General features: G+C 32.8%; 1 protein-coding gene and 1 pseudogene across 1 annotated transcript; one reads left to right on the plus strand and one right to left on the minus strand.

The window, feature by feature from the left end:
* Window positions 1–14,632: 14,632 nt before the first annotated feature.
* Window positions 14,633–15,292, minus strand: LOC115985184. Its single transcript, XM_031108151.1, has 3 exons — window positions 15,107–15,292; window positions 14,954–15,040; window positions 14,633–14,872 (listed from the first exon to the last, which is right to left on the minus strand). The coding sequence occupies exons 1-3, from the start codon at window positions 15,290–15,292 to the stop codon at window positions 14,633–14,635; spliced, it is 513 nt and encodes a 170-aa protein (XP_030964011.1).
* Window positions 15,293–18,905: 3,613 nt separating this feature from the next.
* Window positions 18,906–24,851, plus strand: LOC115988011 (annotated as a pseudogene).
* Window positions 24,852–26,029: the final 1,178 nt, after the last annotated feature.

Here is a 26,029-nt window from a genome sequence, read left to right on the forward strand (position 1 = left end):
TTTTACTTTTGTTTTGTATGGAGTTTTGTGTGGTTCAAAGATGCTATATTCTATATTGTTTTAGATTATATAACCTTAAGCTTTACTTTATGGAGACGTATGTACAAGTTTTCAATTCCTTTTGTGTTGATATTTTCTCACAGCTGTGGAGTAAGGTATATGCACTATATGTTATCTTATGTTTTCTCTTATAGTGTCATGCTTCTTTGTTTATTAATTAAAGATTATGTTGGAAGCCTATATTATTTGCACCTTCAAAGTGTTCGACAATGTTTGAACCAAATTTTTCATCAATTAGGAAGAATTGGATAAAAAAAACTTAGAAAAGCTTTCCATCCTTACTGAAATTGTCTCGCAATAATGACTTTTTTTGTTTTGTTTTTATAATTTGTAGGTTTTGAATGTTTTGATTTTTTAATTTTATTGTCTTTTGAAAGTTTGACCATCTAAATTTTTGGGTTCAATTTTTTGCAATATTTGAAACAGTTTATCAAATTTCAACTGTTATAACTATGGATTATTCTCTTGAAGGTAACTTATCTTTCTCTTATATTTCTCTATTTGGTAGTTATATATATTTTGTTTTGTTTCAATAATTTTTAACATCAGAACTTTTTAGTTATTTTTTTTTTCAATATCTAAATTTGGCTTATTCATCAAATTGTAACTCAAAAAGATAGGAGCAATTCACGCAATAGTATAGTTTCATAATCAATTTAAAATTTTATAAAATTATTTTAGTCTATTATAAATAGGTAAGTTCCCGTGCGTTGCACGGGTTTCTAACTAGTTATATATATAATAAACAACAAGGCTTAACTTTATAACAACTGGACGGGAGTGAATCAGGTAGAATTTTTTTTTTGGTAGAATCATCAGGTAGAATTTCACATCTTTATTTTGTGTGCTTTTTTTTTTTTTTTTGCACGTGTTTCAAGCCAATATTTTTACTGTTCATTCACTATTGCAGTTACTGTTGATAAACAGTAGTCGCAATATTTGACTGATAAAGGGTCTTTAAACAGATTATTGTCTTTACAAAGGTCATCTATGTTTTTACAATTCATGTCCTTATTTTGTATGATTTTTTCCCTCCAGATTGTCGTAAAATTGGGAAACTTTGTTGTGAACGAACTAGGCTTTTTAGCTACTTATTTTCTTATCAAAGGTCAACTCTTTTTTATTGTTTATGTTATTATTATTGGTCAATTATTTGATAAGCTGTTCATATTCTATTTATTAGAGATATAAATCTAGACTAAATATGTGTTGTAGTGTAAAGTCTAAGGTCCCCGTTTGGTAGAGTAGTTTAACAACATATTTTCAATTTTTAAACAATATTACATGTATTTTCACACATTTTTTCATTCACACGTATTTTAAAAAAATACAAACAATATTACTAGAATAACGTTACCAAACAGCTCCTACATCTGAAAGTCAAAACATCTATGTGGCATTAAAAAAAAAAAAAAGTGTGTGTAAACATCTATCCCAAATTCAATTGAAGTGGAAATTGTTTTAAGTGTTCACGTGGTGGGATTTCCATCAATCCACGTTTCATCCTTTTGTCAAAACACGTAACGTGCTTTCGAGGAATTGACACCTAAGGCACAGATCAGATAATTGCCCAAAAAAGGAAAAATAGCCAAAAAACAAAAAAAGAAAAGGTAAGGTAGAGATTAAAGATGCAACTGTAATGATTCAGAATGGGGAGAAATTATTTTATGCGTCAATAATCGCTTGTGTGCATATATAGCCATATGCATAAAATGAGTCAACCTAAAATAAAAAAAAAAAAAGTTAAGATTCAAATTATTTCTTGTGTTATAGTTTTTCACTATATATATAAACTTACTATTTAAATATGTTGCTTCTCTAGAGTCTATACGCTCTATACTTCCAAAATATTTTGTTTGGTTCAACATATTTTTTTTTTCAAAAAAATGAGTTCTTATTCAAAAAAATGAATTCAAGAAAATTATCTTATTTTTCGTATTTAGTATTGACCTTGAAAATGAAATGAAAAATAATTTTATTGTATTCAATAAAGAAAATCTATATTATAATGGAAAGATTTTAAAAATAATAATCTTATACAAAATCATCAAGTGGTATAATATTATAAAAAATAAAAAAAATAAATCTAACAATTCAATCCTAACATATATAATATATATTTATGAAATTTAAGTGAGATGGGATTTCCCTTTCGATCTTAGCTGTTCTGAGCTTCTGTCTTCTGGTGATTTGATCTTTGCTTTTGCTGATTTGATTTTTGCTTTTACAAACTCAGTTTCACGTGCTCACCTCAATAACCGAGAGATATATATCTTCTTCTTTTTCCCTTTACTCTTAAACTTTCAGTCGGGTCGGATTATACAGATTTTCAAACCCTTAACCCACTGTCCAAACAGAATATTCGGGTTTACTAAGAAAACAAACCAAATCCAACTGATCAGAGGCTTCGGGTCGACCCACTGGTTTAAGGGTCTGTCGGATTTGGCCTTAAAACAAGCCCACCTCCCCATCAAAGCAAATTAAATTAATAAGATAAATTAAAGTCACAATATTGTTAACAACATACTTCATAATTACCTTATTCATATGATAAGTTATTGACGGTAGTCAAGAAAGTAATGTTACTGTCCTAACAATGACTCCAAAAATCAATAACAATTTACTAACTCAATAATTGTAAAAAATGTTTATAGTGTAACATTGCTCTAATTTAATAAGAAAATTTTAATGATTCTTTTCTTTTTCATGTCATAAAAGAAGAAAAATTATTGAATACATTGGGAGTATCATAAAAACGTATTTGCTAAGTTTTGCGAATGAAATTTTCTGGTTAATAATATGAATTTAAACTTAACTGAGTATTTTAAATATAAATAAGCTTATGATTAATAATATATCCATTCTCGTGCGGTAGCACGGGTTACATACTAGTTTGACATAATACTTAGTTATTTTGAAAGTGAAAATTAGAATTTATATTAAAATACAATCATGCTATGTATTTGAATGTGTTTCTCAACTATTTAAGAAATATCAGGTGTAATTTTGTAATGAGTTTTGATTATTACAATATCTCATTTAAGAAATGAGAAATTTGAATAATATATTTGAAACTTAAAGAGTTTAGTTGTAAGAAAAAAAAAAAAAAAAGAAAGGAAAACACAGCGTACCATAATATAATTTAGAAAAATATGGACTACCTCAAAAAGAAATAATTTCAATCAAACACAACAAAGACTAAAATGATATATATATATATATAAATATTGATAGATGAAAATTAATTTTAGAATTTTTTTGATTTTTAGAGAGAACAAATTATATATCATACCACAATTACAAAGTAATCATATATTCTCACGCATCGTATGGGTCTGCGACTAGTTGTTATAAAGTTAGTTCAAATGGTTTGGCAATGTTTAGTAGCTAATATTTATTTGCACATAGGCTATTAGATTTTTTATCAGACATTTTAACAAATATTTTTCATTCAAATAGGCTTCAAAACACAGGTCTTATACGTGGATAGGAGATGTTAGATAAGAACTTAACCATGGGTACCTTTATTTGATTTTTTGTGAACACATGGAAGAAGAACAATTGAATGTGAAACCAATTAAAACTTCTGGTTTTGTTGTTGATGCCGCAACTAATGATTGTGGCTCCAATATTATGATGTTTTGTTCTTTTGAAATGCTTTCAAATTCACGTAAAAGTATACGTAAACAGAACTGTGATGCATTCTCCAGTCTATTTAGCATACAAAATTTCAAAAAAAAAAAAAAAAAAAATCCCATTAAAATTTTATGCAAATGAGTAAAAGGGACAATCCACCAATCCTATTCCAATTTCAAACACTACAATAATTCCAGTGACTCAGTGTCCACTATTTTTTATAGCTCCAATATTATGACATCAATAATTTAAATTACCCACCACCCTTTTACCACTTCAGTACCAAATTCCATAAGCATATTATATTATCTCAAAATAAATGAAAATTAAACTATTGAAGTTGCAAAGCTCCTAAATTGACACAAACACATCACTATTCCAAATAAAAGAATTAAAAATAAATGGGAAATTTGCAGAGATATAATTGATCATTGAAAAATTATTGACTGGAAAAATACAAAGTTCTGGTAGAAGTGTGACTAATGCAAAAATAAAAACATTAAAGCTCGAATAAAACGAATGTCAGCAACCAATTATATATTTGACTATTAATAATAAGAACATAAACAGTAAAACAAAACTGACCTTAAAAAAACATTTCAAAAAACATGACTTTGTTGTTAATAAAGTTTCCCAATTTTATGACAATCTCCTGGTAACAAAAAAAAGTTCACCACATGCAAACACACATGGTCATTTTATTGCAACTAAATAGAAATTAAGTGAAGCAAGAGGAAAGAAATGAGTAAACAAACCTTAGCAATGCTTGGAACGGGTTTTTCAAAGCATAAGCCTGGACCATTAAAACCTTGTAGAAAAATAAAATTGGAAGGGAAGGATAATCTCTTTCTATATATATAAGATAGGGAAGTAACCCTCTAAATGCCCAGAACCATGCATCATAGAATTTGAGAGGTCCCTTTCAAATGACAAATTTAGCTACAAAATTGGTTGTAGCCGTAGGTTACAACTTTACTTAGGGTCCATTTGGATACTGTTGATTTTGCTGAAAACACTGTAGCAAATAATTTAAAAGCCAGCTGATTCTTTTTGGGGCTGACTACTGTAGCTTCAGCTGAAAGTATTTCAGCTATGCGTTTTTGCTTTTTTTATTTTTATTTTTATTTTTAAATTTCACTTCTCTCCCACCCTAATGCCTGTCTTCGAGAAGAGAAATCCACTCCCACCAGAGAAATCCATGAGGAAGAGCTTAGAAGAGAAATCCATGAGGATGACAACTCAATCCGACGCCGGCGAAGATCGGGTTCCCTGAGAGAGTACTCTTCCTTCCATAAACCCATTTCACCCCTCTTCCAATTTCACTTCTCTCCCACCCTAACACCTCTCTTCCCATAAACCCATTTCACACCTCTTCCAATTTCACTTGCTAACCCATCTGTTTAATTTAGGCTAGCTTTATTATTTTGTGGCTTTCTTTTCTAATATGTATTTAGTAATGTTTGAATTGTTGGAATTTAACGTAAATTGTTCTGCTTTGTTTTTATTTTCTGTTCTAAAATGGCCTATTGAGGTTAAGAGCCTAATCTTTTAAGCTTGTTTTATGCATATATGATTAGAAATTAGAATACAATGCAGAAGGTTTTTTAATTTTTGGGTAAATGGGGTTTTGAGTTTGTGAATTGTGATGGTGTTTGATATTTAACTGCTAGATGTTTAGTTATTAAAATGTGTGTTTGTGTGGCAGGGCCATTGGTTTCAGCTACAGAGGCTTATGGTGGATCTTCCAAAAAGGTATATTATTAATATTTTTAAAATTCAATTGTTGGATTAAATATTCTCTTTGTTCTTAATATGCATGTCAAATTTTCTGTTAGCGGATATTAATTACTATGTCATCCATAAACTCATGTTTTACATATAATTCTTAAGTTAAAATCCTTTGAGTGTAATATTTTATGATGAGATAGTTATTAATCTCCGATTATCTTGATATTTTGAAGGCATAGAGAGTATAACAAGGCAATATAATCCAACTGTTGATTTTTCAAAATACTTGTTCTATAAAATATTATGGAGCGGTGTAATAACATTGCAAAGAGTTAGACCAATTGTTACTTGAACTTTTGAGTTAGTATTGGAAGGGGAGATCAATATGTTTCATGAGTTGTGGTCCCTAGCTGATTGTGCTACCTCTTGCGGTTGTGAATATGATTAGTATTTTTTGAGCTCGAGTGGTGGAATTGTGTGAGTTTGTTTATGTGACATTTGTGTAAACTGATTACCAGACCTATAAAAAAAAGTGTAAACTGATTACCAGAACACTAAATTATTGTTGCAATCCTCATTTTAAATGAAGTGCATAACTTACTATTAGGGACGGTTAAAGTCAAAAGAAGAGAATGCATTTATATATACAATATGTGTGAGAGCTTGGAGTGTGTTGATTTATGCTAGTTCTACTGTCTTCCAAGTTCCAAGACTTATAGCCGATGAACTAAAAGGCATTCGTAAGTTGTAACTACCCATAGGACTTCCAAGACTCATAGAGTTTGAGCAGAATTATGTAAATATTGTCCAATTGCTATAATTCTTTAGCTTTCAGCTTTCATTCAACCACACTGGGAGTTGTAGGTCATAGGTATTAGTGGTTGGGAATTTTTGGATTATTTACTGAGAGGGTCATGCATTGGCACTTTTGTTGGATGTTTTGCCTTGTTAGCTTGGTTCTCTTACTTGGAGTAACCAGATCCTGGTATCAATTGACTTTAATTATTTTTGTACATAATTTTCATTAGTCTAATCATGATTCCTGTACTTTTAGTATCTTAAATTCTTGATCACAATTTAAAAATATTTCCAGGTTTGTCTGCAACATCAGCTGAAATAAAGCAAGGGTTTAGGAGAGCTTTTGCTTCTCCGTGGCCTGAGAAGCTTCGTTACCAGGTCTGTATGTGTCTTGACTCTTGAGACAGTTTAAGGTGTACAATCTTTTCCTTACTTTGAATGGGGGGTATTCATTTTTCTAGACTGATCCTTGATCATGCTACTCTAGTTAACGTTTGAATCATTTTTCAGTTTCTCCATCAAGTTTTGTGTCTCAAATTAGTGCATTCTGACTATGCTATTTCTCAAGCAACCACTTGATAGCTTTCTTGTACTTACAGCACATGAATACTTTTGATGCATACAGATGTTAAAGATACCCCTCCTGCTATAGTCAAACACTTACGTATTTTACTCTAGAGTCTCTCTATAGAATTTATTTATTTTAAAAAAAGATCTTAAAGAAGAGGATGTTGATGCTTCCAAATAGGAATGTATTCGTGTCACTATGAGTATCATGCATATATACAACAATAATAGGACTTAAATAATATCAACTGTAACTTCAATCTGATTCATAATTGAAATTTATGCCTGGCTTGGTTTTGAGAGTCAGAAATGTAGAAGTTATACCAAAGCAAATGGTGGTTAATTGCACAGTTACTTAGCAAAAGTGCCTGCAATCTCTTGTGAAAGATAATCAAACTATGTTATAATGGTAATAACATACAGCTTCAAATGATCTAAAACAATGATCTTTTATTGTAATTTTCCAACCTCAGGGACTGTCCGAATGATATTAATGAAGAAGTTTCCATTCTTATATATGCCTCTTGCACTATAGTTTAAAGAAGACTTTTGTTTTCAAATCTTTAGAGATCAATAAATATATTGGTGCTTCATAGGTCGTTTTGTGTAAACATGCTTAACTTATGATAATTCTAATGTGTAATTCTTGGGGGTCATGCTGACCTGTTTACATGATGGTGTAGAGTGAGTTTGTTGTACTGTTCACTATTCCAAGCCAACGTAATATCTACTGCCAGTTCCTACGAATGTCGGAAACGAGTAACTATCTCTCCAATTCTGATGGCCATTTCTGTGACGTTGACAACTGTGTCATTAGGATGTCCCTGAAATTTCATACTTTTGGTAGGAGGTTTTATAGTTGTCACTGTTGGTTGCCAATAAGTATCATATCCAAGTATTGGCAAAATATTTGTATTGTGCGTTAAAGAACCAACTCGTTGTATTCCTATTTATGTGCTGTATCTTATTGTGCAGGATAATGACCATGCATGCAAGTTCTTTAAGTGGTTAGACACCAGCATTTGTTGTACACATGGCACATCAACAACACCTATAGTTATTGCCAAATTTAAGCGATTGGAGCATGCGGTAGAAGTTGCTAATGAAGAGTTGAAGCAAGCACACGCTGAACAGATGCAGCATTGGAAAGGAAGTGAGTTGCAAAATGAAAGGTTGAAAGAGCCAAGGCTGCACACATGATTTCTAAAGAGAAAGTAAAGAAGTTTAAGATAGCTCTAGTAGTCTCTTGGGTCATGTTTGTAGTATTGCTTATCCTGTCTACTAGGTTTGGGGAAGTCGAAATCAGACAGAGGTGTTTGCCATAATGGGATGTGTATGTATGTAATAATACAGACTTGTATTATTACATTTGTTTTGTATATTAATTGTACGACTTATTTTGTATTGCAAGTAATAATTTATGATATGTATGTAGTTGTACTTCTGTTATATGTGGAGACGTTTGATGGAGATAATGTTAATGGCCAAGTTGATGGAAATTGTAAGTTTTGTTGTTATATATGTGTGTCTATATATATATATATATATATATATATATATATATATTATTTATTTATCTATATACACTTTGCCAGCAATTGATAGTTAGGGTTCTTGGTGTCTTTAAAACAAATTGAAGGTAGATTTTATTTTCTTTATTTTTTTAAAATTCCTGGCAGATTACTGTTGCAATCTTCAAATCTATTGAGTTTGTCTCTTGTTTAGATAAGATTGGAGTCTATTTAGAAGTCTGTTGTAAGTTTGAAATCTACTGTTGCAATACTGATAAGTTTCACATGTAACGATATATACAAATTCATAAATCAAAGGTATTACAATCAAGTTTTGTGAGCCATTAGTTCTGCTTACCAAAAAAAAAAAAAAAAAAAATCACCATAAAACAAAATAGTATTACATTCAAGTTTGTGAACCATCAGTTATGGTTCCCATAAAAAAATTACCATAATGTTAATGGTATTTTCAATCACACTAATTTCTATTGTGACAAAAATAATAGTCACCATAATCAATTAAGGGGATTATAACTTCACAACTTAAGTCCTACAATGGACGCATCCTACATATCGATGTTGTGATATTGTTCTGAACCCCTTTCATCTCAGGTTTGTCAAAGGAAGAGATCACATGTGCCATTTCATCGTAATGACCTCCCTCGCTACTTCCATATGTGCCTCATGTAGAATACCCATGTTCAAGGTCACTATTTTCATGTGCTCTAATAAAATTGTGAAGAACCATTGTAGCAACAATGATGTGTTCTTGAGTGCATATATGAAAGGTTGGCATACTTCTCAAAATTTTCCATATATTCTTCCAAACTCTAAAAGTTCATTCTATGATCGAATGAAGTGATGAATGGAGATAATTAAATTTCTCCCTTGGATGATGCGGGTCTCGACCTTGCTGAAAATCGGGAAGGTGGTACCTCTCCCCCTATATGGTGCAAGGAACCCTTTCTTCATAGGGTGCCCTGAATGAACAAGATAATACTTTCCTGCAAACGAGAATATTTATTACATTTGTATTTTCACTACATAATACATACTTTAATACAGTAATTAAACTGCATATTTACAAACCAGCTGGAGGTTTTAGGAAGTTGCCACTTTCATTATTGAGACAACTTAAAAAGATTCTTGTGTCATGCGCTGACACTTCCCATCCAACACATGCGAATGTGAATTTCATGTCAAAACCACATGCGCACATGCAATTCGTTGTTGTGATCCCTTTCCTTCCTCTGTATGGATGTTGCTTATCAACTAGTAAGACCACGGAGACATGAACCCTATCAATCGCACCAATGCAATTCTAACCATTGCCACAAAAATACCATGTGAAATTCGATATGTGTTATAACCATAAAGATAAATTGAATAAAATCAAGTCAAGATACCAAATTCACAAAGTACCTTGAAATGTGGCCAATATCTATCTGAATTGCGAATATGTTGTGGCACGTTAGGAAATGCAGGATTAGTAGGCTTGATAATGTCTGCTGCCATAACATTGGCTAACAATGTAACTACTGTGTCCATGTGTCGATGCATTTTCTCACCCAAATGCTGAAATCTATCCTGCACCATTCTATTACACATGCCACTACCAAGTACCACCAATGTCATTGCCACAGACTCTTCCATGCAAACTCTTTTGGTACCGTCATATATATACTGAATGTGCAATGTATTACACAATTCTCGAAACACATGGCTTGATAGTCTAAAGACATTGCGACATTTCTGCTCATTTCCATTTAAAATATATTGTACACATTCAAACCCTGTTTGTAGATTTGTATGCATTGGTACTTGGTTCATATAGGTCTCTATGTAAGTTACGACACTTGCACACCCAACTAACATTGGCTAACAAATACAATGTTGTGGCTCATCTCGAAACTCATGTCCTTGCATATGTTACCGACTTTAATTGCATGTACAAAATCTGGAGTGATACTATAATATGTAGGCTAAAAACAAGTTGTTAAACTTTATTGAACCTTTATTAGTACTAGGCTAAAAAAGGTGGTACCAATAAATTAACAGTCCTAAAAGCCTAGGCAGCAGTCTAACATCTATAAAGTACCATCACCAACTCATGCAAGCAAAGTGTTTGAATTGAATTCATTATCATGTGCTTCCATGATTTGATGGCTATGTAATCAACTAGCTGCCAAACAGCCAAAACAGATACCCTACTTAAATTTGTTTTGGATTGGTTTATTTTAATATAAAGATGTAGGATAATGTTTTCATAATTTCATCCAAGATTACTAAAAATTGTATATTCAAATATGGAGTGGAAAGTATAGAAACTCATCGATGTTAGGAATCACATGAGTCGTTTAGCAAATCCATCATTTTGTTAGTTGCTTTGAAATTTTGTTGGCCGGGAACTAGTGCATTAAACTTTTACCTACACAAATGAAGTATGAGTTAGTTCAGCATAATGCAACAATTCTAGCTGAGCATAAGAAGAAACAAAGAGAAGCAACAAAGAAAGGGAATCAACCATTGACAGAGCATAAGAAGAAATATCAATCAAGTTCATTCATTTTATAATACCCTTCCCAATTTAATACCCTGATAGCACATCAGTCCAATAGCCAATTTCCTAACTGTCTTCCCAAGCCAGCTATGTAACCACCTTGTCAGCTAAGCCATCCAACTCATCCTAACTAACTAACTCCAATAACTAATTCTAATAAAATACAATGCTAATGTAGGCACATCTTCAATACAAGTATATATACATTAAAGTATAAGTATACAATGCCAGCTAGGCAATTACAACACCATCTATAGCACAGTTACATTGTACACTCTAGCAGTACTAACATAGCCCACCTCATCAGCTACACACACATGCCCCATCAACAACACACGCACCCCTCATCAGCACCATATGCATGCAGCACCACACACACACACACACACACCACACTCTTAACAATACCCTTGCAATAGTACACGCATACCCCTACACCCACACACACACTTGTACCACAGATACACATACACAATTGTATCACTTGCACCATTCCCTACATATCATTGTCCTTTGTGCTCTCTGCTGCACTTATGCACTGAATACATGAATAAACATAAATCTATAACAACATTTATTTATTTACTTACCTTTCTCCCTTCTTAGTGACAGTACCTACCAATATAAACAATGGAGAATCTAGACTCATCAAATGCATCATAGACTTCAAAGAAGACAAACCATAGTACTTATTTAATGGGCCTATCTGATGCTCTATTAGCCATGATAAGCATGCAATCTGTTGCATATCACATTTTGTTGATTTATGGATTTAATTAATGGAAAATCTCATAACCTAGGAAAATGCTAACCATGTCTGAGAAAGTATAATGGATTCTCATGATTTCATGGATTAATTATTAAGAAGCTAATAGGGGCGACAAATTACTTATCAAGCATTAGGTGAGGCTTTAGGCTTTTATTATCATAATTCCAATAGAAAACAATGCTTCCTCATCATGTAGTTTGACCACTAAATGCAAACACCCACATATTGGGGAGACTGGCAAAAATGATATAATTAGTGCATCCAAAGTTAGCTATGAATCTTCCCATCAAAAAGGAGTTCTCTTCATCCCAGTAACTTGTTTATGTGATTACTTCTAAGACAGAAAGTGCTACATCAAGCCTATAATGATGTCCCATATTAATAATGTTCAATTAGTGAAAATTAGTCAATTACTAACAAATTCTAATGTCTAACAAGTCAACAAACCTCAAAATCCCTATTATGCCTCACACAAGCATAACTAATGAAAAAACTCAACATAATTTAAGAAAATTTACAACTGTTCCTCTACCTCTTCATATGTAATACAGCAGCTGCTATGACCAGTTTCCTCACTCTAGATTCTATACTTTAACTTGTGAAAAGTTTTCATCAATCAATAATTGCATACCAGTGATCAGGCACCTGCTGTCATAAACATTCCCACATTACTTGCTGCCAAAAAGTTCCTACTTGAAAAGGAAGATTCAAAGAAAATATGGTCCCTACTTGTACTGCAAAATCCTCACAACAAATTTCCTTGCCAACCCCATTTAGCTAATCTATCACAAGCAGGAAGCCTATATTGAATAGTCAACCAAAAAAAAAAAGCATGTTTTGGCATAACGACTGCATTACAATTTTTACTTAAGTCCATACCTAAGTGTCTTCTCCATAAATTGGAACTAGCTGAGACTTGTGATGTAAAGGCCTTTGATCCATAGATTGAGGAGTTCCCATTGCCAAAGACCATTAATAAGAACACTAGCTGAAGGATAGCTGCTAGCAGGAAAAATTACTCTAGTATCAAATCTGTGACTAAGGACCCTTTGTGGATGCCAATTATCATGCCATAGATCAACCCTACTCCCATCTCTAATTTTCTATTTATTAAAAAATATTCTCACAAATTCCCTAAGCTTCAGAATTTTTCTCCATCCCTAAGAGCAATTCTGGGGGGTTTCACATCCCAAAATATTTTCCCATTCAAGAGGTATTTGTGTATCCAAGCCACCCACAAAGAGCCAGCTTGCATAAGAGAACTCCAAATGTGTTTTGTTATTGTAGCCCTATACTAGTCCCAAAGCCCTTTTCAGCCCCAATAATGCATATAAAAGTGACTTAGCAATTGCGAGCATGCACACACACAATATTGGTTCAATAAGCCCCCTAACAAGAAAACCAATCAATAGAAAAATACAAAGAATAATACATACAAGTGACTTAAAATTGCACTTTTGTACCAAAACTATCCTAATCAGATTCTCTTATTGGTCATACATCTCAATGCCTCCAATTTTTCATTTCAAAATAGTAAAAATCTATTTAGAACAACTTGGCTATTTTATGATTTCCTTCCTTATATTTAACTCTTGCAAGCACCTTAAAAAAAAAAAAAAAAATGAGCATGTGTCTTCCCTCATATTTAACTATGTCATCCATATATATGCAAATGTTACAAACTAATATGTGCTTATGTGAATAGGTTATAAACTAATATGTGTTTATGTGAATGTAGTATGGTATTTAAAGTGAAGTTTCTTCATAGTTTAATATCTTATGAATAAATGAATGTGCATGACATCTAGTCTTCAACCCCTTATAATTATAAGGCATGTTGTCAACAAGGATTGATTGAGTTCTTTAATTCTCTAACTACATCAGTAATTTGACCGTGTAATTGAAACAAATATTTTGTCAATCACAGAAGCTTAACCATTGATAAGCAATGAATTGTTAATGACCATAAAACACATCATAATCTAATACTCATAATAGGGGACATAGATGAAGCTTACCACTTGAAAGTTGGTTCTGCCAAAACATTAAGGAAAAACTTGGGGAAAGCTCTTAGGTATTGACCATATCTAAATTATATTGTGCATATCACACAGAATTGAAGGTTAACTAAATTAATTAATGACATGCCTCAAGTTTTGTCAAGACCTTAAATCTCATAAGTTACAGCCAATGCACAACTCTTAATTCATATTAGTGTATTATTATTGTTCTCTACTCCCTCCAATTGACTTTCAAATTGCAAATTTAAACCAAGCAGTGCCACCATTGGCCATTATCTTCCATTGTAGCCATATAACATCTTCAAATTGAATATGCATGTTACATATTCCATTTTCATTGAAAATTAAAAATTACAAACAAACTAGCATGTATGAGTACTTTAATAACCAAAGAGCAAAACCAAAGAGGATGAATACCCATTTTTAATTACTACCACAATAGAAAGAGTACCCAATAGTTACATCCACACCCATGGTAAGCATAGTTTCTGCCAATAAAAAAATGAAAAAAAGAGAGCAATAGGTACATAGAGAAAATTCAATTACTACAACACAATTAAAAGCAACCCCTATCGAAACAATCCCCTTTCCTTCACAAATGAAGCTTAGGGTGCAGTTGGTATTGTATCTCTAGCCACTTCAGCTAGAACTCTTTTTGATGACTATGTGCTGCAAACATGTTCCTAGCTTATTGGTTTCCCATGAAGAAGCAGAAGCTGAACATATGAAGGCGATCACCTGGTTGCACCCTAGGATGACTCAACACCATGTCCATAATTGCTTGAACCTCAGCAGCTGCCGTGGAAGCAAATGGTGTACGAGTACTTACACTTCTACTTTCAACAATAACATCTGAGATGTTCTTCAAAGAATCGGACATCTTTTACACAATTGAACGTTTTTTTCTTGGTTTCTTGTGAATTCCCCTGAAAAGGTGGATACCACTTGCCAAGCCTTTTCCCTTATTCACTACTAGTCCTACCTACGACGATGATTGGCCTTCAACCTCCATTGGGTCAACATCTGTAGAGGGCTGACAATGGGGGTCAACAAATTCTTTGCTATCAGTGGAGTCCCCAAACCCTTCGATGAATTCCTTTGGTATTTCACCACTTGGGGTCCATGCATTTTCCCCTATTGCAACCGTGCCTTCAAACATGATTTCCATAAAACCAACATTTGGCAAACCTTTGTGGCAAATGGTTGATGCCTTGAGACATGCCTACATGTGTACAACCAATAGTTACGGCACAATATAGTTGTAGACAGTTGAGTTTTTCACAATTATGTAAAAGCAACTAACCTTAAGCTTTCGGGTCCACCACTCATCAGTGGCCTCAATCCTCCTAATGTTAGGATCATAACCCAACCCAGTGTCACACTCAAAAAGCTACTTCCAAGTCTTCCACTATTTTCTCAGATAATTCCATTTGTTTTTAAACTCTAGGTAAGTCACCACTTTGCCCATTTCACCCAATTGCTTAATCACTGTATCAACCCCTTCCTTTCTCAAAAATCCACTATTCCTCTTGCCTTCTAGAACTAGAGCAGCACACAAATCACAAAAAGCTTTTAGTTCCATTGGATCTCTCCACCCAATTCTCACATCATTACCAGCATCCTTCGATTTCCCCTTAACCATTTCTGCTATAACGGAATTCTATACTCATTGAGGCATTTTGATAAACAGTTCGTATGTATATCATAATTAGTTACACATGCCCACATGAAAAATTCAAATTAAACTCACATAGTCCAAATACAAACATAGGCAGGAATAGAAACACACAAAATTACATGAAGGAGAGAGAAACCCACAGATTAATTTCATGGAAAACAAAAAAATCACACATAAAAGTTGAACACAACTTACAGATAAATGCAGAATACCAACACATCAGAGAGTATGAGAAGTTAGACGTAACTTACATATAAATGCAGCGTCTCTCGCCCACAGCGGCGGCAACAACGTCCCAAGCGGAGAGAAGATGGGCTCGAGTGAAGGAAAAACAGAGGGGATCGGGTTCATTTGTTCCACGTAATGGGTTTGCAATTACTGTGTTTCCTCTATTTTGATGTTTTATTAGTTGGTGGGTAGGTGAAATTCATTGAAGAGGAAGAGGATAGAGTATTGAAGCGCATTGAAGACATCTTTGCCATGATAGTTGAGAGAAAGAAGAAGACCGTTCTGCAAAAATTAGTCGTTGGCGTTGTGCACTGTTTTGTGTTTCAGTCCTTTGCTTCGTGGGTCAGATGAGTGATGAGTGAAATATCCTAGGTTTTTAAGTTAAAACAATATGCACCGTTCAAAGAATTGTAGCAAAACGTTTCCTTAAGAGATGTGGTCCATGAACAGTACATGCATGCAATTACTTCAAGTGAAACAGTGCGTTTAGGTTTCTGTTTATGCGTTTCAGCTGAAGTTGTTGCATCTATTTCGTGGGCACTGTAGCCGTGGGTCCCACGGTGTAAAACGCAAATGCAGACGTTAGCCGTGTTTCAGTGCAATCCAAACACTCACTCAATATCTTTTTATTGGAGGTGAATTTTGACAAATCCACCATTAGATTACATATTTTTCTTATATCTTCTATGCTTGCAAAATTTTTAGAAATTTAAAAATCAATAGCTATGTCATAAATAAATTGTTTAGATTGCAAGTTTTTGTAGTTTAAAATTATTCATAAAATATAAATTTATAGATCATATAGTAAATAATATCCGATTGACATAAAATTTGACATATGTATTAAGAGTGTAAAGTACATGCAATTCAATTATCAGAGCACTTGCACCAATCAATGCAAAATTGAAAAAGTTGCAAATTTTACACAATTTTACACATTTTTGCTTAAAAACTACCTAAATCAGTTTGTTTAAAACACTGTTTATATGCAAGATTGCTATAGTAATTGTGCATATATGCATGGTTACTGTAGCTTTCTATATGATTATTATTTTTTTCTCTCTCCTCTCCCTTCCCTTGTCAAACTCTCTCTCATCCACTCTTCAATTTCAAGAAGAAGAAGAAGAAGCCAACCACCAACATCCATCCACCATCAAAACTAACCAACCACCACCACCACAACCAACCCATTACAACATCAATTTAATTCAAACACAATCAACCCAAAATTAATGAAAATCATCACAAACCCAACTTAAAATCAACTCAAAATAAAACATAACAAAAACCCCAATTGGCAATATACAAATCAACCTTATAAAACCCAAGCTTGTTGCCACCAAGAGAGAGAGTGTGAGTGTATTGAGCCATGGAAGCTTGGTAGAGAGATATTTTTCAGATTTGAAGAGAGCACTGATTTGATAGAGAAAGAGAAGGGAAGAAAGAGAAATGTTTTTTTTTTTAGAAATGAAAAAGAAGAAGAAGAAAGAAAGAATAGCAAAAGAAAAAGAAGAAGAAGAAAGAAAGAAGATGCTGAAGAAGAAAGAAGGAGAAGAAAAAAAGAAGAAAGTAGAAAGAAGGAGAAAAAGAAAGAGAGAGAGTGTTCAGAGAAGTGGTGTTGGTAAGGTGGTGGGGTTGTGTATGGGTAAGGAGAAAAAAAAAAAAGGTGAGAAAGTATTATTTTAATAAAAGAAAGTGTATTATAGATAATCTGATGCGAGCACTTTTGCAAATTAATTGTATAAAATAGAAAAAAGTAGGTTTTTATTGTAAAATAGAAGGAAACTTTTACACTTACTGATGTTAATGCTCTTAGATTTTTTTAATATGTATTAATGTATAGTTTATTGAGTAAAGTTGTAACCTTAGACTATAACTAATTTTGTAGCTAAATTTCGTCCCTTTTCAAATTCCATGGTATTAATGAAAAAGTGGGGGGAGTTGTATACGAAGGAATTCCTAAACCGCTATGGTAAGATGTGTAGGATTATATCTTCTTAAAGAGAATTTTATGTGGCCCACATTTGAGTGAAGATGAAACTCATGTCTTAAGTTTCCTATTTGTGAAAGTTACATGTTAGGTGTAACATTTTTTAGTAACTCTCAATTAGTATAACCTCTTTGGCTAATAAAACACCATGAAGTTACAATTTTAAGCTCCTTGATGGAAGGAAAGTTATGAAAATCTTCATCGAAAGGGGTCTCTAGTCTAGTCTACATATATAGCTTGTATTTCCATCAAAAGGATATTTGTGAGGTAAATGTTATAGACTAGAAAACCCTTTTATATACACTATCATCAAATAGTGAGTTTTCTTTTCTCCAAACACTAAAACAACTATGGTTGGAGGTATGTTTATTTTATTCCGCAACTCTAAATTTATTTTACAAGATGTACCATTAGTTGTGTAGAAGTGGAATTTTGGTTTTCATATCTATGAAAAAACCGTTTGATTTGGGGAAGAAAAGGCAGGTTTGATGATTTGCGAAACAACTGTATGATTTGAGGAAGAAAAGGTGAGTGAAGCTATATACAAATGAATACCTGAATTTTGGTTTTATGATATGCGTAAAAGTTGGTTCAATAGGGGAGGTGATCCAGGTCTTGGTGGGTCTTATATGTATAAGTGATTTTTTTTTTTTTTTTAATTTTTTTTTAGGGAATTTTAACCTATAGCGTCCGTTCTTGATGATAGCTCTTTATCATCAGACCAAGACACCAATCGGTTTTTGGTATAGACGAGGATTTATTCAACCATTAGAGATTTTACCAGTTGAGCTCAATTGGAACCCACCATATATAAGTAATTTAATTAGAATAGATGCCTGGAAGGATAATTATAATGTGGTTTCCATATAAATATATATATATATATATATATATATATATATATTTGATAGAATGGACATAGGTGTCACTAAATTGGACTAAATTGGAGTCCAATTGTAGATTCTAATTAGACTTTTTTTGAGCTTTGCCTATTAATATATATATAATATAATATAATATAAATAAAATAAAGTCAAATTAACATTGGTTACCAAAAAAAAAAGAAAGTAATTTTGAATTTTTAAAGCCGCTTTAACTTTTAAGTTGGAGGCTCGGTTTTTAAATATATATATATATATATATATATATATATAAAAGATTCTCCATCCATTCCAAATTTCCAATCGCTATTTTAGTTAGAAAAACACAAAGTCAATGGGCTAATTATAATAGATAACGACGACTTTTAATGCAAAAATCCTGCAATTATTTTGGGATCAACTCAAATTTAGTTACATGAAAATAGTTCTTTTCCTCATAAATATGACAACAAGTTTCCCATTCAATCATTGCGTGCGGTTCTTCTACGTATCATGGCCATTAGAGCTCCAAGATCATTCCAGGGAGCTCTATGGCTTCCATGTTTGGTTCTTTTGTTCTTCATTACGTTCACCTATGCTTCACCACCATGGAGACCGAGGCTCGGTGCACTACGAGGATACAAAAGGGCAAACAATGGTGTATACAACCCATATCTAGTTGCATCTGACTCAAACAAAGATTATCAAACATTCTATTATGACCAAACGCTCGATCACTTCAACTATCAGCCTGTAAGCTACACCACGTATCGGGAAAGATATGTCGTGAATTTTAAGCATTGGCGTGGCGCCAAGGTGGCTGCTCCCATATTTGCATATCTTGGAGAGGAGTCTTCCCTGGACGATGATATTGGTTCTATAGGATTCATGACAGACAATGTTCGCAGGTTTGGTGCTTTGGAGCTGTACATAGAGGTGAGTATAAACATATTGTTAATTAATTAAGTAAACTTGATTCATATGGCTGGCTTTGTATGTGTGTGTATAAATAGTTACACTTACACACAATAAAGAATCGCTAGCTATGAGAATAACAGGATTGCTAGAAGCCAAGAACCACTCCTAAAATATTACATGTAAAAATATATCAGTAAGAATCATATGCAAATGAAAAAACCAAAAAAGAAAAGAAAAAGAATGATGCTGAAATCATGTGGGACTTTCCATATATAGAGATGGAATTTCTATCTTTACTTGTATTAATCACTAGATTCACTACATTAACTATATGTTTTCATTATTGTTAATAATTATTTAATTAATTATAGACTTTACTAAAGACATTTATTAAATAACTATTTTAAGAAATATTTTATAAAAAAGAAAAGAAAAACTAACTAACTTTTTTGACACATTTTTTAATATTTCATAAAAAAATTTATTAGAATGGATGATTAATTAACCGGACCCATTAATTATATAAAAATAACAACATTGTACCTTTATTGACTTTCATTTTTTTTTCTTACTTTATCGGAACAAATTCACTGATGGCAATCCCATCATGGAAATATATTTTAAAGTTGTGCTTAATGACCATTTTTCTTGCAGCATCGTTTCTACGGACAATCAATCCCACATGGATTTACAAAAGAGGAAGCATTGGAAAATGCTACCATTCGCGGGTACTTTAACTCAGCTCAAGCTATAGCAGATTATGCAGAAATAATTATGAACCTGAAGAAAAATTTATCAGCTGATTCCTCTCCAGTTATAGTGGTTGGAGGATCTTATAGTGGAAGTAAGTCTCTTATGAAGATTAGAAATGTAAATCTCACTCAAACTAAACTTCACATATTAATCTCACATCGTAATGTTTTCCACTTTTTTATTTTTCTAACAGTGCTTGCGGCATGGTTCCGCCTACCCTCATATTGCAATGGGAGCAGTAGCCTCTTCAGCACCCATTCTTTACTTCGAGGACCTTGTACCACATGATTCGTATCCTGTTGTTGTTACCAAGGACTTTCAGGTTAAAATGAATAATTTATATTCTATATATTTTTAACCATACCTTATATTTTGTGATAGAAATCCTGCTTTAACCTAATCTAAGTATATGAATTTGAAACTTCTTCTTGAAGACATGAATCTTGACTCTTGCATTTCCATCCCACAAATGCTTGTGCTTATGAGATGATATTATGCAAAGGGTGCGTGGCAGCACGGTGGTAACTGTATCTTATGTATAAAAGGCTTTATGTCACGAAGCTTATAGCTTAGTGACATATATATATATTATATAGTCTGGACTTTTTTATAAAGAGAACCATGTATAATTCAAATCTCCCTCTCCTACCCGTAACAATTGAATTATCTTAAAAAAAAAAAAAAAACAGTTGACTTTGCTTGTATTATGGATATTGCAGGAGGCTAGTTTGAGCTGCTATAATACCATAAAACAGTCATGGTCTGAGATCGATAGAGTTGCTGCTAAACCCAATGGTCTTTCCGAACTCAGCAAGAAATTCAAACTTTGCAAGTAATAATACTGAGTTCTTCATTTGTCTTCATATCCCATTTGTTTGTTAACCTTGAACTACAATTTCTGCTGATTTATTGGACTATATTTTTGTTTCTCCTAGGAAAACGTTAGTACTTTTCATCTTATAAACTTGTATTAATAAACTAACGCATAGTTTTTAATTATATTGCTCTTTATTTGTCATATTACATTTTTTTTCCATTAGGCCATTGAAGGAGGCATCCAACTTAAAGGGTTACTTAAACAGTCTGTATTCATCCGCGGCTCAATATGATAGTCCTCCAGACTATCCAGTGACTACTGTCTGCAAAGGTATTGACGGAGGAGCCAATGGAACCGACATTCTTGGCCGAATTTTCTCCGGAATTGTTGCTTATCACGGGGAAAATAGAAAGTGCTATGATTTTGGTGATTTCTTTTCATCAGAAACACTGGATGGTTGGGACTGGCAGGTACTGCACATGCATTTATCAATGTTTTTATTTTTTATTTTTTATTTATAAATTTAATCAATTTCACGGCTTTAACAATTAAAAAAATTTATTGTAATTAAAACTCTCCTTGGCCTTTGTAGACATGTAGTGATTTGGTTATACCAATTGGGAATGGCCCGAATGACACCATGTTTCCTGCATCACCATTTGTTTACAAAGAATATAGGGACTACTGCGTGAGTAAATTTGGAGTGGAACCTAGGCCCCATTGGATGACAACTAATTTTGGTGGTCACGTAAGGCTACTCTCTCTCTCTCTGTATAAGTGATGTAAAAATTATGTACATGTTTTTTTTTTTTTTTTTTTCATTGTAAAATTGCAGCATATAAAAAGGGTTCTCCACAAGTTTGGTAGAAACATCATCTTCTCCAATGGCCTCCGTGACCCTTATAGCAGTGCAGGGTAACTTTTCAAAAAATATATAATCTAATTTTGTAGTACTTAGTTAGCTTGCACTTACAGTGATCTTATTATTATATATGCTAATTTCAGGATATTGGAGGACATATCAGACACCATACTCGCTGTGTATACAAAAGAAGGTAATTCATAATAATAACATTATGTTCACAATTTCAAATGAGAAGTCGACATTTAAAACATGAAAAGAATAGTGTATTCGGAATCATTACACTAATTTAGGGTCATAACAACTCCACTGAACTTTTGGACCCAAAAAAATGTCTAAATAATTATCTTTTGCTTGCTGCCTCTATTGAAGAACAAGTTTACTAATATAAAGTTGATTTTTGCAGGGTCTCATTGCCTTGACATAGTGCCTGCAAGGTCGGCCGACCCAGAGTGGTTGATCAACCAGCGAAAAAAACAAGTCAAGATAATGAAACGGTGGTTTCACAAGTACTACGTTGATTTGCGTAAGTTTACGTAGAAGTTCACGTACAAGTTCACACATAATGGTATTCATGGATTATGAAGTTGACATCAAAAGTCAGATTCTGCTTTCGGTGTGGACCAAAGATTAACCGCATGTGTGAGTTTTAGTTAGTTCAATTGGTAAAGTCTCTGATAGTTGTATAAGAGATTTGAGATTCAATTTCTGCCTATACCAAAAATTGATTGATGTCTTGGTCTGATAATAAAGAATTATCATTAGGAGCAGACGTCATAAGTTGAAATTCTCTCTCTCAAAAAAAAAAAAAAAAAATTAACAGCATGCAGTGCAAACTTAATTATGTAATAAAGACAACATTTATATATATATATATATATATATATATATATTAAAGCAATGATTATTACACACATTGTACATACACAAAAAGGCTTAAGGATGTGTTTGAATACCGTTTATTTTGCTGAAAACTGAAAACTAAAAACATTGTAGCAAAATAATTTTTAAATGTGTGAATGGTGCTGTGAGACCCATTTTTAATGAAAATTTTGTGGAAAAAAGAGGTTTGTGAGTCCCGTGAACAGTGCACGGGATCCATTGGAAAAGCAAAAAAAGGAAAGTGCACGTTTAAAAAAAAAAGAAAAAAGAAAAAAAGGAAAACACTGAAACGCAGATGCTGGGTCTGTTTTAGCTGTATCCAAACAGGTACTAAATCATGTTTTGAAAAAATAATTTCAGTTGAAATTGTAAAATTGTATTTTGAAAACGTGATTTCACCATTTAATAATTATAATTGAAATCGTGTTGCGAGAACACGATTTCACAAGTTATATGTACTGGTGTGTATATAGCTTTATGCAACAATAATTAGCCTTTATTTCAGGATTCTCTCTCTCTCTCTCTCTCTCTCTCTCTCCAACACAAAAAAATTACTCTTAGTACATATTTGCATTTCATAACAAAATAATCACAACTCTTAATGAGGATCCAAAGAAATACTTTACGCAACAACGATCAAACTCTAAAATCTCCTGTTTGAGGTTGTCAATTTACTTGGTGACTCATCTTAGTTTTTAGTCACATGCACTTGCATGTGAGACCTTAATTATTAAGGGTGAGGTTAATCTACGGTTGAACCCATTAAATGTCGCCAGTTTGGATGGAGTGGAAGGGAAGAGGAATATAGTAGAGTTGGCCGAAATTAACTAATTTTGGCCAACTCCCCTCCTCAAATTTTTTGTCCTATTTTCTCTATCTCATCTCCATTCTATTCTCTTTCAAATAAATATTGGTTCCTCAGCGACAAATGCTATTATAGTCACTTTACAAAATAGTCACCCCTTTTTGGTTAACAAATTTAAAAATATAAATAAATAAAGTGCAATTAGTATTGGTTATCAAAAAAGAAAAATAGTATTGAATTTTTCATTTGATGAAAGCTTCTTAGAGTGTTTTAATTTTTGAGTCGGAGGTTCATTTTTAGATTTAAAAAAAAAAAATCAAAATATATATACATTCTCTACATGAGATGTATAGATGACTGACACCACAACAAGGGGTAGCTACATTCTCTTATATACGGTCCCAATTGCTATTACAGTTAGTAAAATATAAAAACAAAAACTTTTGTTTATAAATATATACCAAATATAATAAATGTCATGCGTCTATATATTTTTATTAAAAAAAAAAAAAAAACTTTCGTTAGTACCAAAAAAAAAAAATTCTAAAATATATATACATTTTCTATGATTAAAAGTATAAAACATGTATTAAATATATATGCTCCTTATAATATTTATATATAAATACTTCAGCTTGAATTAATTTTAATACTCTTATTGGTACTATAATTGTATATTATGCCAATTCATGTTATTATATATATATTATAAAAATGAATATTTCCTAGTTTAATGTTTTATATTTATATTAAACATAAAAAAATTGGATTTTTATTATAATTTTGAATTTATTTATATTAATATTTGTAATAATTTGGATGATTAGATTTAAATGTTACTCATAATGTATGTATGTTAGATTTTAGATTAAAAAATCAAATAATTTTAAATTAATAATATGATACAATAAATATTTTTATTTTCTTGAAAATATGAAAAAATTATATATATAAATTATTTAGTTTTTTTTGTTAAATTACCTATTCTCCAAAAATTTAAATTATTATGAAATGGTAAATTTAACCACTTAACTATAATTCTAGTACTCCCCCTCACGAATAGACATAAAGTTTTCCTTAATAAGTGAAAGTCCAATTAACACGTAAGATTTTTAACATTTTAAATAGGAGGTAAAATAATGACAGATATCAAACCCATGATCTCCTACTTTTAATGCTATAACACATATATATATATATATATATATATCCATTCTTTTAGTTTTGAATTTTTTTTATTCAAATTTTATTTATCTTACACATATTTATTTTCATGATCCTTCTTCAGATTTCAATTAATTGTGGGTGATGATGCCGTAAAATCACCAGTGAGATACACGATCCTCGCACGCTTGAACTAACAACCTGCAAGAAGAAAGAAGTGATCTAACAGAGGGCACCGGTGTGGTGCCGACCAAACACCCTCCGAAGGTCAAGTTAGAACTATTCTCAACTCTAGAGTGCTAGAGAAGGGGAAATTATGTGTACCTTGATTTGTGAGGGTATTAGGACTTTTATAGTAATAGAAGGTTGGCCTTTCTTTCTTGATGTAGAAGTCTTTTCCTTATAGGACTCTACTTGAGAAATTCCAAACGTGATGGACAAGACATTTCCTTGTAGAGAGGGTCTTTCATTAACGCGTGTATCTTCCGAAATTCTTCTTGCACTAGGATTCTGATTTCTTTTGGGATTCTACCGGATTTCAAACGTGTGTAACAAGTATTTTAAGTCATGTCAGGCCTTGGGCTTTCACCTATTGCTGGCCCATGGGCTGGGATCCGTCAGGCCCAACGTGGTGAAAGTTCGTCATGCTAATTTTTACCTCTTCAGCTACCCCCTTCACCCTATGGTCCGTCATGATTTAGGTGGACGGACCAGTAGGGTGACGGTTCAATATTATTTGGGGTTGACGGTCCAAGATTATTTAGGGTTGACGGTTTAAGATTATTGAAGTTGACGGTTGAAGATCCTTGAAGTCGACGGTTCTTCAAGAGGACACGAATTGCGATCATTTGTTGATAGGTTGTCGAGCATTTATGAGGCATGCCACGTGTCACTTTTTGATTGGATTTTGTACTAGATCGAAGCGTTGCTTCGTCTTCCGTGCATTTCACATATATATAACATACTTCTCCTCCCTCATTTCTACACTTTTCAGCTAAAATATATTGTCAGAGCGCCATCGTCAACCTTGTCAGAGCACTTCGTCGAACATCTGTACACATCAACTATACAACCGTCGACCTTCAGTTACTCAGAGAACGGTGAGTATTGTTATTATTATTTTTTACAAGTCTTGCATTTTATGCTTACATTTTGCTAGACCTACACACCTGTCAACACTACTAGATCCGTCAGTCTTAGGTTTTGTCGTCAATTGTAGGCAGTGTCTAGTGCGTCAAGTAATCAGTCAGTAGTTCGTGACGGGGCGGAATACGAGGAAGTATACCCATTCGGTCATAAAGACCCAGAAAGTCCCGACGAAGAGAAAAGTCTGTCCGCCTCTTCCTCGTCCTCAACAAATGAGGATATGGAGATGGTTGAGCTAGAAGATATGTCTGATGACTACGAGGATCAACCATTGGG

Source organism: Quercus lobata, chromosome 4, assembly GCF_001633185.2.
Source record: "Quercus lobata isolate SW786 chromosome 4, ValleyOak3.0 Primary Assembly, whole genome shotgun sequence".
Classification (NCBI taxonomy): Eukaryota; Viridiplantae; Streptophyta; class Magnoliopsida; order Fagales; family Fagaceae; genus Quercus; species Quercus lobata.

Excerpts from the sequence above, each read along its gene's own strand:
- LOC115985184 (XM_031108151.1), bottom strand. The coding sequence starts at position 15,292 with ATGGTTAAGGGGAAATCGAAGGATGCTGGTAATGATGTGAGAATTGGG. Across the intron at positions 15,041-15,106 it reads TGGGTGAAATGGGCAAAGTG|CTTTTTGAGTGTGACACTGG; the intron begins GTGACTTACCTA and ends ACTTGGAAGTAG. Across the intron at positions 14,873-14,953 it reads GGTGGACCCGAAAGCTTAAG|GCATGTCTCAAGGCATCAAC; the intron begins GTTAGTTGCTTT and ends GTACACATGTAG.